This window comes from Crinia signifera, chromosome 4, assembly GCF_055691185.1.
Source record: "Crinia signifera chromosome 4, ASM5569118v1, whole genome shotgun sequence".
NCBI lineage: Eukaryota > Metazoa > Chordata > Amphibia > Anura > Myobatrachidae > Crinia > Crinia signifera.
In genome coordinates, this window is record NC_139220.1 from 109,577,713 (window position 1) to 109,591,190 (window position 13,478).

Genomic DNA, 13,478 nt, shown 5'->3' on the forward strand with positions numbered 1-13,478 from the left:
CTGCCTGTCACAGGACTCCCAGCTTATTACATATATATATATATATATATATATATATATATATATATATATATATATATATATACACTAGTTACCTGCCCGTCACAGGACTCCCAGCTTATTACATATATATATATATATATATATATATATATATATAATAGTTACCTGCCTGTCATAGGACTCCCAGCCTATTACATATATACTAGTTACCAGCCTGTCACAGAACTCCCAGCTTATTTTTATATATATATATATATATATATATATATATATACACGTCGCTGAAATGATTAAGCTGTGCATGGGTACTTATGTATTAGCAGGGCGCCCATAACGTAGTTTGCGTAGTGATGTATTGAGAATACCAATACACCACTATGCTGGATACGTAAACTACGTACTTTACGTAACTGGAGCTGTGCTAAATACATAATGGATCATATACCCACTATCCACGTCATACCCCCATTACCCACGTGGGCGTAAGTTAATTTTATAAAGTGTGGCGAGCCCCGCGAGGGGATGCGGATATGCGTCCCCTCGTGGGGCGCGCTACGCTCGCCACGCTTCGGTTGGCTCGCTGCACTTGCCACACTTTATAAAATTAACTCCATGGGTATATGGGTATATGATTGTGTTAGTGGGTGTTGTGTGTGTGTCTGTAGCGTGTGTGTGCCTGTGTAGTGCATTATACTTACCTCAATGATGTCCCCGGTGGCAGCGTTCCCCTCCTCCGGCACTTGGCTCCCCGTCCGCCATGACACTCCCTGCAATGTACGCAGGTGCCGCTGGGGGACCAGGGAAACCATGTGATGCTCCCCCAGCGGCATTACACTGAATTACATACATTGCTGGCATGACGCGTCTGCGTCTCCTCCAGCCGCCCGCCCGCCGGTATCTCCCCCTCCGTGCAGCCGCCGATGAAGCTCCAGTGGCCGCCCTTCAACCCACCGGGATCTCACCCCTCCACCCGCCGAAGCTACGCTGCCCGCAGTAAGTAACTTACGTATTAGCAGGGCTCCCAACAATGGCTACGCTACGTTGTCAGGCGCCCGGCTAAAACATAAGTTCCCTGTGCATGTCCTGTTAATACAACATAAGTGTGAGCGGGAGGACCCAAGGACAATTCCTTCTTGTACCTATTTTCTTTGTATTATGTGCTCTTTGGAGCATTTTTTGGCACAGTTTTTAAAACTGTCATCCTGTCTGCTGCTGAAGTGACACTCCTAGTTGAGCCACGTGTTTGCGCCACCCACTTGTGTCACTTAGCATAGTTATCCAGCTACCTTGGTGCAAACTTTTGGCCTAAAAACAACATTGTGAGGTGTAAGGTGTTCAGGATAGACTGGAAATGAGTGGAAATTAATGATATTGAGGTCAGTAATAGCGTAGGAGCAAAAAAACAACATTCTGCGATTTTAGTGATTTTTATGTTTTTAGGCAAAAAAATAAAGATCCAAAACACGGAAATGGTGGTGTTTTGAAACAGATCCAGATCCAAAACAAGTTTTACAAAATACAAAAAATGCCCAGTGCACATCCCTAGTACACTTATGCCAAAAAGCAAATGTGGATTTGGCGCTTTTCGGCCCATTTTTGTGTTTTCACATGATTACTGAAATTTTAAGGCTTACAGGGCTTATTTATCTTTGAACAGTTTTCTGCAGAATATAAAGTGGCAATAAACACTGGTTGTTATAAACCCCCAAATCTTACAAACTTGTATACTAAATGATTGGGTTGAGAGGTTCCATTTTTACAAGAGTATTTTGTTTTTTAATATCCATTTCCATTAATGATTTGCGTCGATCTTGTTGCAGCCAATAGAGCATTTCTGTCTTGTCCCACTTTATTTTTTCAATATACGGTCTTCCCTGTAACACAAGGAATTATATATTAACTATTATGCAGTCGCAGTCACAGTTCAACCTGTGGATCTAGAATAGGAATGAATGCAGCACGTTTGAAAATGTGACGTTAGTAAAGGCTACAGCTGTGCACCAGCTAGGTGATGTTGAAAATGTGGAACGTTGGTAGATCTCGAGGACCGGTTTGACCACCCCTTGTCTAGTGTGTACACAATGAATGATGCGCCAGGTCATTGTCAGTGGATGTTTGTCGTCTGTGCATGCAGCTTAATCTTGACTATATCCATCAAGACTACATGGGATGAGATCACTTAAGACATCTTTCGTGATATCTTCCAGTGTATCGTGTGTTCGGCAGCATAAGGAGACCTTTCACAGTTCTAAGCATTCAAGTCGACAAGTGTGTACGACGGGGCTTATCACAGTTCTGAACTAGCTCTCTTATGAATTTGGATCCTAATCAACATTTGCTAACATATTCACTGTAACATTCATCATATATATTTATATATGCATATTTTATATATGTGTATTAGTTTTGTTTTTATTTTTTTCAATATTATTTTTTGTAATATATGGACAACCGTTTATTTATGCTGTTACTAATGTTATTATATTATATTTGAGCTGTATCACTGATCCCTAAACTATTTAAGCATATTTGTCTTCCTGCACATATTGCATGATGTGCAGTAGTGGCTAGCACCAGTAACTGTGTATGTATTAAAACAGACATCATGTACCAATGTGGCCCCAGTCATGTTACAGCATAGACATCTAACACACAGATGTCAAGCAAATAACGGCACCTATAGGCAGTTTGCCTTGTGATTTAAGCCCAGAGAAGTGTATTACTTTGTTCACACTACTGTTAGTTTCCAGTAAGGAATGTGGGTGCTAAGCTGTGATCTTGTCAACCTTCAGTTACTGTATGTGGACTGAAATGTTGCCACTGCTTTTTTTTTTCCACAACAAAGGTTGGTGTTATGTTAATTAATTACATTGATTGTATAGCAAGTGCCTCTCTGTCTCTTATATACACACACACATACACATTGGGGGGGATAGTGCCACAGTGAAGACCTATGGATATTGGTGTATTGTGGAAGCTTGGTTACAGCTATGGGTTGAGAGGTTATGCCACAGGTAACTTTTTGCCACTCGATGGTTCTATGTACTGGTTCTACTTTTTTTTATATATATATTTAAATCCGTTTTGAAAAATGCTTTCTAAATTTAAAATTGCGAGATAAAATCTATTTTTGAGCAGTTAAGTGGTTAATGTGGTCTTTAGGAACTGCCAATATAAATGTATCAATTTATTAAAAGGCTTTTGCAATTTATATATTAAAGATTTCCCTTATTAAAATACAGCATGGGGAATAGGGGAGTCACATTAGTAACTTATAAAATACAATAAAAGTGACAAATGAAACAAATATAAGTGGTTTCTGAATGACTTTCTGTGCTCACCTTAAAGCTGACTGTGTCATTAAGGGTCTTCTTCATAACTTGTAATAGTTTAATTAAGTCTTGCTCAAATGCTGCAATCTGTTTGTGCAGGGTTTCTCTTTTTCTGGACTCCTCCATCCTTGCCATTGATGTTCCTTCATAACCTAAATAGTGTAACATTGATTTTTACTTTTTTTTTTTACCTGTCAAACATTTAGAGATTATCCTCATTTTTAAATATATCCTTACTATACAGAAATGTACATAACATGGCAACATGTCGAGTACTGTACATATATAGGGAGGTATGCAATCCTCCGCCGCAATTTCCGACGGGGTAAATAGTGGCAGGGCCGACAGCATTGAAGAGGGATCACACTTTAGAAGCTGTTGGGCCTGGTCTGCCGATGGCGGCCGTGGATTGCCGTTATTCTGGCTGCAGAACGACAAGCCACTGCCGTTTATGTGGCCACGCCCCCTTTTTTGGCGATCGGCATGTGGGACATTGAATTTTGCATGCTGATTTGCTGTCGGGCAAAACACAAACAGGCCAGGATCACGGCTGTCGGGAGGGATCGACAGCCATGATCCGTAATTGCATACCCCCCTAGTTTTTAAAGAACCTAAAATTTGACTGAAGCAAAGCATTACTGGTTCGCTGTGTGCAGTCATTCCATTGCCAACCAGTTACATTCATTCACACACAACGTGTATTCATACAACCTGGAATTGTCCGGAGATACATATTCTTGGCTCTAGCACATGCTATGTACCAAATATAGCCAGTTCCATCCACAAGGGAGACATGTGTGGAACAATAAATTAGCAATTATATGGCTCCAGGAGCCAATTATGCTGATTTGTGGGGAAAATCACATCTCATTATACAGAGAAAGGGCCTGATTCAGCTTCAGTTGCAGTTTTGTTAAAACAGAAAAACTAATGTCTCTCACATGCTGGGGGCCTCACAGCACAGGTAAAATATCTCCCCGCGATGTGATCGCAGTGTAATTACCATTGCATTGCAGAAATGCCATTTCATTTGTAAGGGTTGCCGAGCTGCGAAGGCAGACGCAGGGCCACCATTTTTAGGCCACAGCAGCTGCATGTGACTTAATGCAGGTCTGGACATGCCTACTTTGCCCAGACTGTGCCTCCCTAATGCCGCCTCATCGTCTCCTGCATATTATCAAAATGCAATCGCATCCTTCTGGGCAAAGTAGGTGGCTGCACATGCACAGAAGTGCGAATATTGTTTAATAGCAATTTTCACATTTCTGCGGGGCTTGTTGAATTAGCACTAGCAATAGCGTTTACTGTTTGTAGCTTAGAGATTACAACTTAATTTCCCAATTTTTACTTACCTCTGTGAAAGAATCTGTTGGGGTCAGAAGCGGTCCTCTCAAACATCTCCAGCTCAGCTAGAATCTTTTCTCTTCCCTGGATTAGCCTCACGGCCTTTTCCCACATTGTTATTGCCTGAGTAAGATAGGTAAATTACATTTAATGCACCTCTAAGTATATAGTATATGTTGTATATATATTGAAATATTTGTTTCAAAATGCCAATCCACCTTGATAGATAGTAGCAACATTTAAAACTAAAAGGGTCCATACACACTGGGCGATTATGCCCAGCGTGTATGGACAGCGATGACCACTGTCATCGCTGGGGGGAAAGCCGCTCAGTGCATACACACTGAGCGGCTTTCCCCCTGCCTGGGGCTGTCAGTGGGGGGGGAGGGGGGCGGCTTTGCATAGCGCAGCACTGTGCAAAGCCGTCCTAAAGCCGTTCATCTGCTGGTAATACCAGCAGATGAACGGCTTTCCCGGCGATGATGCGGGAGCGTGCATCACTGCTCACCGTTCATCGCCGTGCCATACACACTGGGCGGCTTTGAGCTGAAAGCCGCTCAAATTTGTTGTTTTGAGTGGCTTTCAGCTTAAAATCACCAAGTGTGTATGGGCCTTTAATCTCAGTGACATGTTGCGTATTACAATTTGATGAATGAAGAAAATGTCTTCCTGCTTTCCCCATATTCCTAATCTCAATTTAACGTAACTGTCAGATTTTGAAATGTTTATTTTGTGGTTTTCTCACATTGCAATAGTCTACTCTTATAGCTAACGTTTCCCCTATGTTCAAATATTGCCTCTAACAAATAGCAAATCCAGAAAGTATGTGCAGATTTGCACCTTGAGCTGCTGAGGGAGTGCACCTTGGCCCAAATTACAGTGTTTCTGTGCTATATGCAGAAACACACAGTGGTGGCTTTGAAGACCTGATCACACGGCTGCGAATTAGCAAGCTGGGCAATTATCGATAGACTGCTCATGCGCATGGCTCATAGTACGCTCATCCGGGGCCTTCCCGAGATAAAATCCTGCTACTTTTTTGATCACAGGGCATTTGCAATTTGATTGACAGAAAGCCAGAGTTTGAGGGTGGTAACCAGATGTTTTCTAGCAGGGTCATGGAAAAGGCAGGCGTACCCAGGCGTTTGAGGAGTAGGAGTGTGACGTCAGCTTCGGATACATTCGACTGCTTCTATCCCAGCCGCCAAGTAAGTCCAGTGTGTGTACAGGCAAAAATCATTTGATGGTGAACAGCTTGCAAATGGATTTGCAGCTAATTGCCGATCCAGCTAATTGTTGCGTACTGTGCTAAGCAATTCACAAGCTTGCACAGAGCGGATTTCACGCTGTCTGGATGGTGTATACCTGAGCGTAGCTCTCTGCAAATTAGCAGAGAACGGACCAGGTCTGAATAACCCCCAGTATTTCCAAAGCATAAACGAAAAGCATTTGGCTGACTGCAGCACAGATTGGCATGTTCAGGTGTAGAACTGGCAGCATTTAGCTGGTATTACTGGTGATCATTTTCTATACTAATTTCTCCCTCTTTTCCAAATGTAATCTGTAGTAAAGTGGATATGGACAGCATAGTTTGTGTAATGGTTAGCATTACTGCTTCACAGCACTAACGCCTTGAGTTTGATTCCCACCACAGCCCTGACTCTGTGGAGTTTGTGTATTGTGCTTTTCCTCTGGGTACTCTGGTTCTTAAAATATATACATAAAAAAAAAAAAATTGTAGTTTTTTTTTTAACTCTAGGGGCAAATTTAAGACGGGAGTTGTATAGAAGATGGAAAGTTGGCCATAGCAACCAATCGGATATATCTATTAATTCCAAGAAGGCAGTAGAAGCTGGAATGCTGGTGAAAAACCAGTGAATACCGCTATATGTACAGTAATAATGGTCTTAGATAATATCCCTGGCTATCTCATATTATTTGACACAAAAAGTCCATGCAGCTTGTGGAGAGTGCAAGAGCCTGATTTTGAATTGGACCCAGATGTGGCAGCTGCATCTTTTGCTGCAGTCGCATCTGCTATTTATGCTAATGTAAAGAACTTGAGATGTCCACTTGCAGCATCTTCTATTTGGATTTCTTTCTGCCTGAGAAGCCTTTAGATGCAACATAAGTAGAACTATCACAGCTTGCATATCGCCATCGGCAGTTCGGGTAAGCCTTAGGATTCGCAACACAAGGACAGAATCTGCCTGTGCTCAGATCTCTCACCATCAGAGTTGTACGTATACCTTCACTGGCTCTGGCTGATATGAGGCTCCGAGCAATATAGCAAGACCCAATCTGCACATGCACAGACCAGACTCCATAAGATTTGTGTGAAACCATCGGGTTTACAAACAAATCTGCATTTGGACCTCTGCTAATAATTACATTGTATCATGTATTTTTCTTTTTAATCTGTAACTGTAAAATACAGTGGGGGTGATTTCATTAGTGATCTGGCCACAGTGGGCTGTTCTGGAAATAAACTTCATGACCAGCAATATTGCTAGGTTTTCCCTGCACACCATAGAGATGCATATGAAATTAGCAATGTTGGCTCTACTAGAACACGTGGATATTTGCACAGCCAAACATACTGTAGCAGGAGTTTTATCGCCACACTGCTGAAACTTCAATTGTACATTTGAGATCAATTGGTTTAATAAAGCTAATAAATAACAAAGATTTTTTTTGGTACTTGTTTCCTAGCACGGCCACACCGATTTACATCGGGGTGGTCGTGTCGGAAAAATCGGGTCGATCGCATCGCATGCGATTTGGTCGCATGCGATGCGATCGTCGCGACCGACCGATTTTGGACCCGATTTTTTTTTTTAAATTAAATGTAAATCGGGTCCCTGGGACCCGATTTTACATTGGATTCAATGTAAAATATTCCCAACCCCCCTAAATGTCACGGCGTACACCCCACCCCACGATAGACGCCAACCCGAAGCGTGGCGAGCGCAGCGAGCCCGCGAGGGGCGGCGGTGCGCGTCCTCCGACCTTTTCATTCCCCTACTATCCACGTCAGCGTGGAGTTGAGAATAGAATAGTGTGGCGAGCGCAGCGAGCCACCGAGCCCGAAGCGTGGCAATCGCAGCGAGCCCCGCGAGGGGACGCGGATACCTTCACAGGTAAACGCGTCCCTTCGCGGACTTCACAGGTGTCCGCGTCGCCACGGACACCTGTGAAGCCCGCGAGGGGACGCGTATAACTGTGAAGGTATCCGCGTCCCCTCGCGGGGCTCGCTGCGCTCGCCACGCTTCGGGCTCGGTGTCTCGCTGCGCTCGCCACACTATTCTATTCTCAACTCCACGCCGACGTGGATAGTAGGGGAATGAAAAGGTCGGAGGACGCGCACCGCCGCCCCTCGCGGGCTCGCTGCGCTCCCCACGCTTCGGGTTGGCGTCTATCGTGGGGTGACGACGGGGACATCTAAAATGTGAAATGGGTCATATTGGCCCATTTCACATTTTTCACATTTTTTCAGGATTTCAATGTTAAAAAATCTTTTAACATTGAAGCCTATGTAAAAATCGGGGGCATCGCGTCGGGACCTATGTTAATGGTCCCGACCGACGCGATGCCCCCGATATTTTACCTTTCCCGACACGATTTCAATGTTAAAATATTTTTTAACATTGAAGCCTATGGGGAAATCGCGGGCATCGCGTCGGGACCATTGTTAACGGTCCCGACCGACGCGATGCCCCCGATATTTTGTCCTAGCCGGCCAAATGGACCTGATTTCAAAGGAAATCGGGTCCATCGTATGGATCGTGTACCTTAACTAAAGGTACACGATCCATAAGATATGTGGCCGTGCTAGGAAACAAGTACCTTTTTTTTTTATCATTCTTGTCTTTAGCTTGTAAGCTCTTGATAATTAAACGTATATGCTTTAAATTGTGTAGTGTAAGTTGTGGGTATACACTTGTACAACTTTATATAATATAATGCACATTTATATGTAACTTTATTGTGTTCTCACCTGTGGCAGCTTGTCTCGGTAGTGATTGGAGCTATATTTAATGGCCATATCCAGCCGCTGGCCTTCAGGAACATGAAGTGCCCGCCATATGGAATTTATCTGTTTCTGCATTCCCTCATAGGTTGTTGTCTCTGCCTGTACAGATGCATAAAAAGGAGACAATTGACTTTTGGATACATGTTGCCCAATGGATAGCTATGAGGAAATGAAACAAGCTAAAGTGAGGTTTAACCCTATTCGCCCTCTGCCATATCCTAACCCAGTGGTTCCCAAACTGTGTGCTGTGGCACCCTGGGGTGAGGACTTGCAGGGGTGCCCTGGATTGGTGGCCAATGACCAGTTACAATTTTCTATGGCCAATGCAATAGGCATATTGTGGACAAAGATACGTGACTCCTGCCCATTACCACATAACTGACCCTTAGGATGAGCTATAAACACAATTTATATCATTTCATATATTATTCTGATTTTTTCATTGAGAAACATTTGGCCTAATGGGAGGTGCAGTGAAAAAATTCTGATACTCAGGGGCACCGTGATTAAATTGGGAACCACTGTCCTAACTTAATAAATGTTGAAAAACAGGTGTTGACCATTTTTGTGTCAACCTTTTGTACCCATCAACCGAATGTTTGTTGATTTTTTAACTCGGGATCTTATTAAAGTGTACTTGTTTTTTGACATGGAGTGATATTCAGCCTATACCAGTGGTTCCCAAACATTTTTTAAATACATGCATGAGTATCAGAAATGTTCTTTTGTTGAGAAATTTAGAAAAAAAAAATGAAATTAAATCCAGATAAATGCAAGGATCGTGAAATGACATATGGGGGAAATTAACTAAGATGTGTATTCTACTTCACATGTGATGTTGCTATGGGCAACCAATCAGAATGTACTTCTTATTTAGCACCCTAGAAGATAGTAGACAGGATCTGATTGGTTGACCATAGCAACATCACATATGAAGCAGAATACACATTTTAGTAAACTGAAAGTTTTTTTGATGTACTACCAAAATGTTGCAAAAAAAATAATTATTATTATGTTAAAAGTCAATTTTTACTGAATTCAAAGCAATTTATGCAATAATCAATATTAATTTAAAACAGGAAATAAAATGTGTTTAATAAATGTATATTCAATAAAATATGGTATGTTTCTTCTACAGGGTAGGACAGGGGAATGTGAAATTGTAAAAACTTAGTAATTAACTAAACAATTTTTATTTGCAAATTACAAATATGCCACCTTAATGTACATAGCATACCTATATACATTCAGGTATTTTCTAATTCCAAATGTACAAGAACAGTATTAAAGTGAATAACAACATTGTCTGGATTACCACAACAACCATCTGGAAAAAAAGAGACTTTTTAATAAACATTTATACTTTTTATTGACTTCCGATTCAGGTTTCCTCCACAGACGGGACGGTCTTCAGTGGTTGCCACACACCCCACACCCGGGTAGTAACACCACTGCAGAAGCCTGCATGTAATGTTTGTAATGTTACAGTGCAGCACCCAACCATCTTCTCTGAGCAGGAGCTGGCATTTTAGTGTCACTCCTCAGTTGCGTCCCACATCCCCGTTCTGACACTACTGATATGTGGCCTAATATGGACAAGAGGTTCAGACAACATAATCCCCTACCACTAAAAAACCCTACTATTCCAAAAGTTCTTAAGTTATGTACAGTATGATTTAATCATTAAAGAGAAATTAGTACTATGGCTTAGTTAACCCCTTCCCGCCGCAGCCTGTTTTTGCCTTCCTGACAGAGCCCTTTTTTTCAAATCTGACAGGTATCACTTAAGTGGGGATAACTTTTTTTTTGCTTTTACTTATCCCAGTGATTTTGAGAATGTTTTCTCGTGACACATTGTACTTCAAGTTAGTGGTAAATTTGGGTCGATACAGTCTGTGTTTTTTTGTGAAAAATACCAAAATGTCGTAAAAAAATGGAAAATTTAGCAATTTTCAAAATGTTAAATTTTCTGCTTGTGAGACAAATAATCATACCACTCAAAATAGTTAATAACTAACATAGACCATATGTCTACTTTATGTTTCCATCATTATTTCAACATCCTTTTAATTTTTTTGGACACTAGGAGGCTTAAAATATGAATAGCAAATTCTCAAATTTTCAAGAAAATTTCAAACACTGATTTTTTTAGGGACCAGTTCAGTTCTGATGTGACTTTGAGGGACTTGTATGTGAGACACCCCCATAAATGATGCCATTTCAAAAACTGCACCCCTCACAGTATTCAAAACAGCATTTTGGAAGTTTGTTAACCCTTTAGGTGTTTCACAGGAAATAAAACAAAGTGTAGGTGAAATTTCAAAATTTCATTTTTTTTGCAGATTTGCAATTTTAATACATTTTTCTAAGGAACACAGTAGATTTTACTAGAGAAATGTGACTAAAAATTGATTCCCCCAATTCTTTTGTTTTCATAAATATCCTATACGTGGCCCTAGTGTGCACGTTGACCAAACCACAGGCTTCATAATAGAAGGAGCACCTACTTGATTTTGGAGCCTCCTTTTTATGAGATTATTTTTTAGGCACCATGTAGGTTTCTAGGCACCATAAGATGCTAAAAGTTAGGAACCCCCCACAAGTGACCCCATTTTGCAAACTACACCCCTCAGGGAATTCATCTAGGGGTATAGTGTACATTTCAAACCCCCAGGGGTTTCACCAATTGTGGTACAACTGGGCAGTGAAAATGAAAAATTATTTTTTTTACACAAAAATGCAGTTCTGGCTCCAAATTTTTCATTTTCACAAGGAATGAAGGAGACAAAGCACCCCAAAATCTGTGCCCCAATTTCTCCCGAGTACGGCAATGCATCACATGTGACCAAAAAATACCATTTGGGTGCATGGCAGGACTCAGAAGGGAAGGGGTGATTTTTGGATTTTGCAGCTCAGATTCTGGTGGAATGTTGGTGGGTGCTATGTCGCATTAGCAAGACCCCCGAAGCACCAATACAGTGGAACCCCCCCACAAGTGACCCCATTTTGCAAACTACACCCCTCAGGGAATTCATCTAGGGGTATAGTGTACATTTCAAACCCCCAGGGGTTTCACCAATTTTGATACAACTGGGCTGTGCAAATGAAAAATTACATTTTTTACACAAAAATGCAGTTCTGGCTCCAAATTTGTCATTTTCACAAGGAATGAAGGAGACAAAGCACCCCAAAATCTGTGCCCCAATTTCTCCCGAGTACGACAATGCCTCACATGTGACCAAAAAATACCATTTGGGTGCATGGCAGGACTCAGAAGGGAAGGAGTGATTTTTGGATTTTGCAGCTCAGATTCTGGTGGAATGTTGGTGGGTGCTATGTCGCATTAGCAAGACCCCCGAAGCACCAATACAGTGGAACCCCCCACAAGTGACCCCATTTTGCAAACTACACCCCTCAGGGAATTCATCTAGGGGTATAGTGTACATTTCAAACCCCCAGGGGTTTCACCAATTTTGATACAACTGGGCTGTGCAAATGAAAAATTACATTTTTTACACAAAAATGCAGTTCTGGCTCCAAATTTGTCATTTTCACAAGGAATGAAGGAGACAAAGCACCCCAAAATCTGTGCCCCAATTTCTCCCGAGTACGGCAATGCCTCACATGTGACCAAAAAATTCCATTTGGGTGCATGGCAGGACTCAGAAGGGAAGGAGTGATTTTTGGATTTTGCAGCTCAGATTCTGGTGGAATGTTGGTGGGTGCTATGTCGCATTAGCAAGACCCCCGAAGCACCAATACAGTGGAACCCCCCCACAAGTGACCCCATTTTGCAAACTACACCCCTCAGGGAATTCATCTAGGGGTATAGTGTACATTTCAAACCCCCAGGGGTTTCACCAATTTTGATACAACTGGGCTGTGCAAATGAAAAATTAAATTTTTTACACAAAAATGCAGTTCTGGCTCCAAATTTTTCATTTTCACAAGGAATGAAGGAGACAAAGCACCCCAAAATCTGTGCCCCAATTTCTCCAGAGTACGGCAATGCCTCACATGTGACCAAAAAATACCATTTGGGTGCATGGCAGGACTCAGAAGGGAAGGAGTGATTTTTGGATTTTGCAGCTCAGATTCTGGTGGAATGTTGGTGGGTGCTATGTCGCATTAGCAAGACCCCCGAAGCACCAATACAGTGGAACCCCCCCACAAGTGACCCCATTTTGCAAACTACACCCCTCAGGGAATTCATCTAGGGGTATAGTGTACATTTCAAACCCCCAGGGGTTTCACCAATTTTGATACAACTGGGCTGTGCAAATGAAAAATTACATTTTTTACACAAAAATGCAGTTCTGGCTCAAAATTTTACATTTTCACAAGGAATGAAGGAGACAAAGCACCCCAAAATCTGTGCCCCAATTTCTCCTGAGTACGACAATGCCTCATGTGTGACCAAAAAATGGCAGGACTCAGAAGGGAAGGAGTGATATTTGGATTTTGCAGCACAGATTCTGGTGGAATGTTGGTGGGTGCTATGTCGCATTAGCAAGACCCCCGAAGCACCAATACAGTGGAACCCCCCCACAAGTGACCCCATTTTGCAAACTACACCCCTCAGGGAATTCATCTAGGGGTATAGTGTACATTTCAAACCCCCAGGGGTTTCACCAATTTTGATACAACTGGGCTGTGCAAATGAAAAATTAAATTTTTTACACAAAAATGCAGTTCTGGCTCCAAATTTTTCATTTTCACAAGGAATGAAGGAGACAAAGCACCCCAAAATCTGTGCCCCAATTTCT

General features: G+C 41.9%; 1 protein-coding gene across 1 annotated transcript; it reads right to left on the reverse strand.

The window, feature by feature from the left end:
- Positions 1 to 1,325: 1,325 nt before the first annotated feature.
- Positions 1,326 to 9,968, reverse strand: LOC146072385 (coiled-coil domain-containing protein 87-like). The gene is made up of 5 exons (XM_083179643.1): positions 9,950 to 9,968; positions 8,677 to 8,811; positions 4,688 to 4,802; positions 3,345 to 3,487; positions 1,326 to 1,877 (listed from the first exon to the last, which is right to left on the reverse strand). The coding sequence occupies exons 2-5, from the start codon at positions 8,785 to 8,787 to the stop codon at positions 1,731 to 1,733; spliced, it is 516 nt and encodes a 171-aa protein (XP_083035769.1). The 5' UTR covers positions 8,788 to 8,811; positions 9,950 to 9,968; the 3' UTR covers positions 1,326 to 1,730.
- Between the last annotated feature and the right edge of the window lie 3,510 nt (positions 9,969 to 13,478).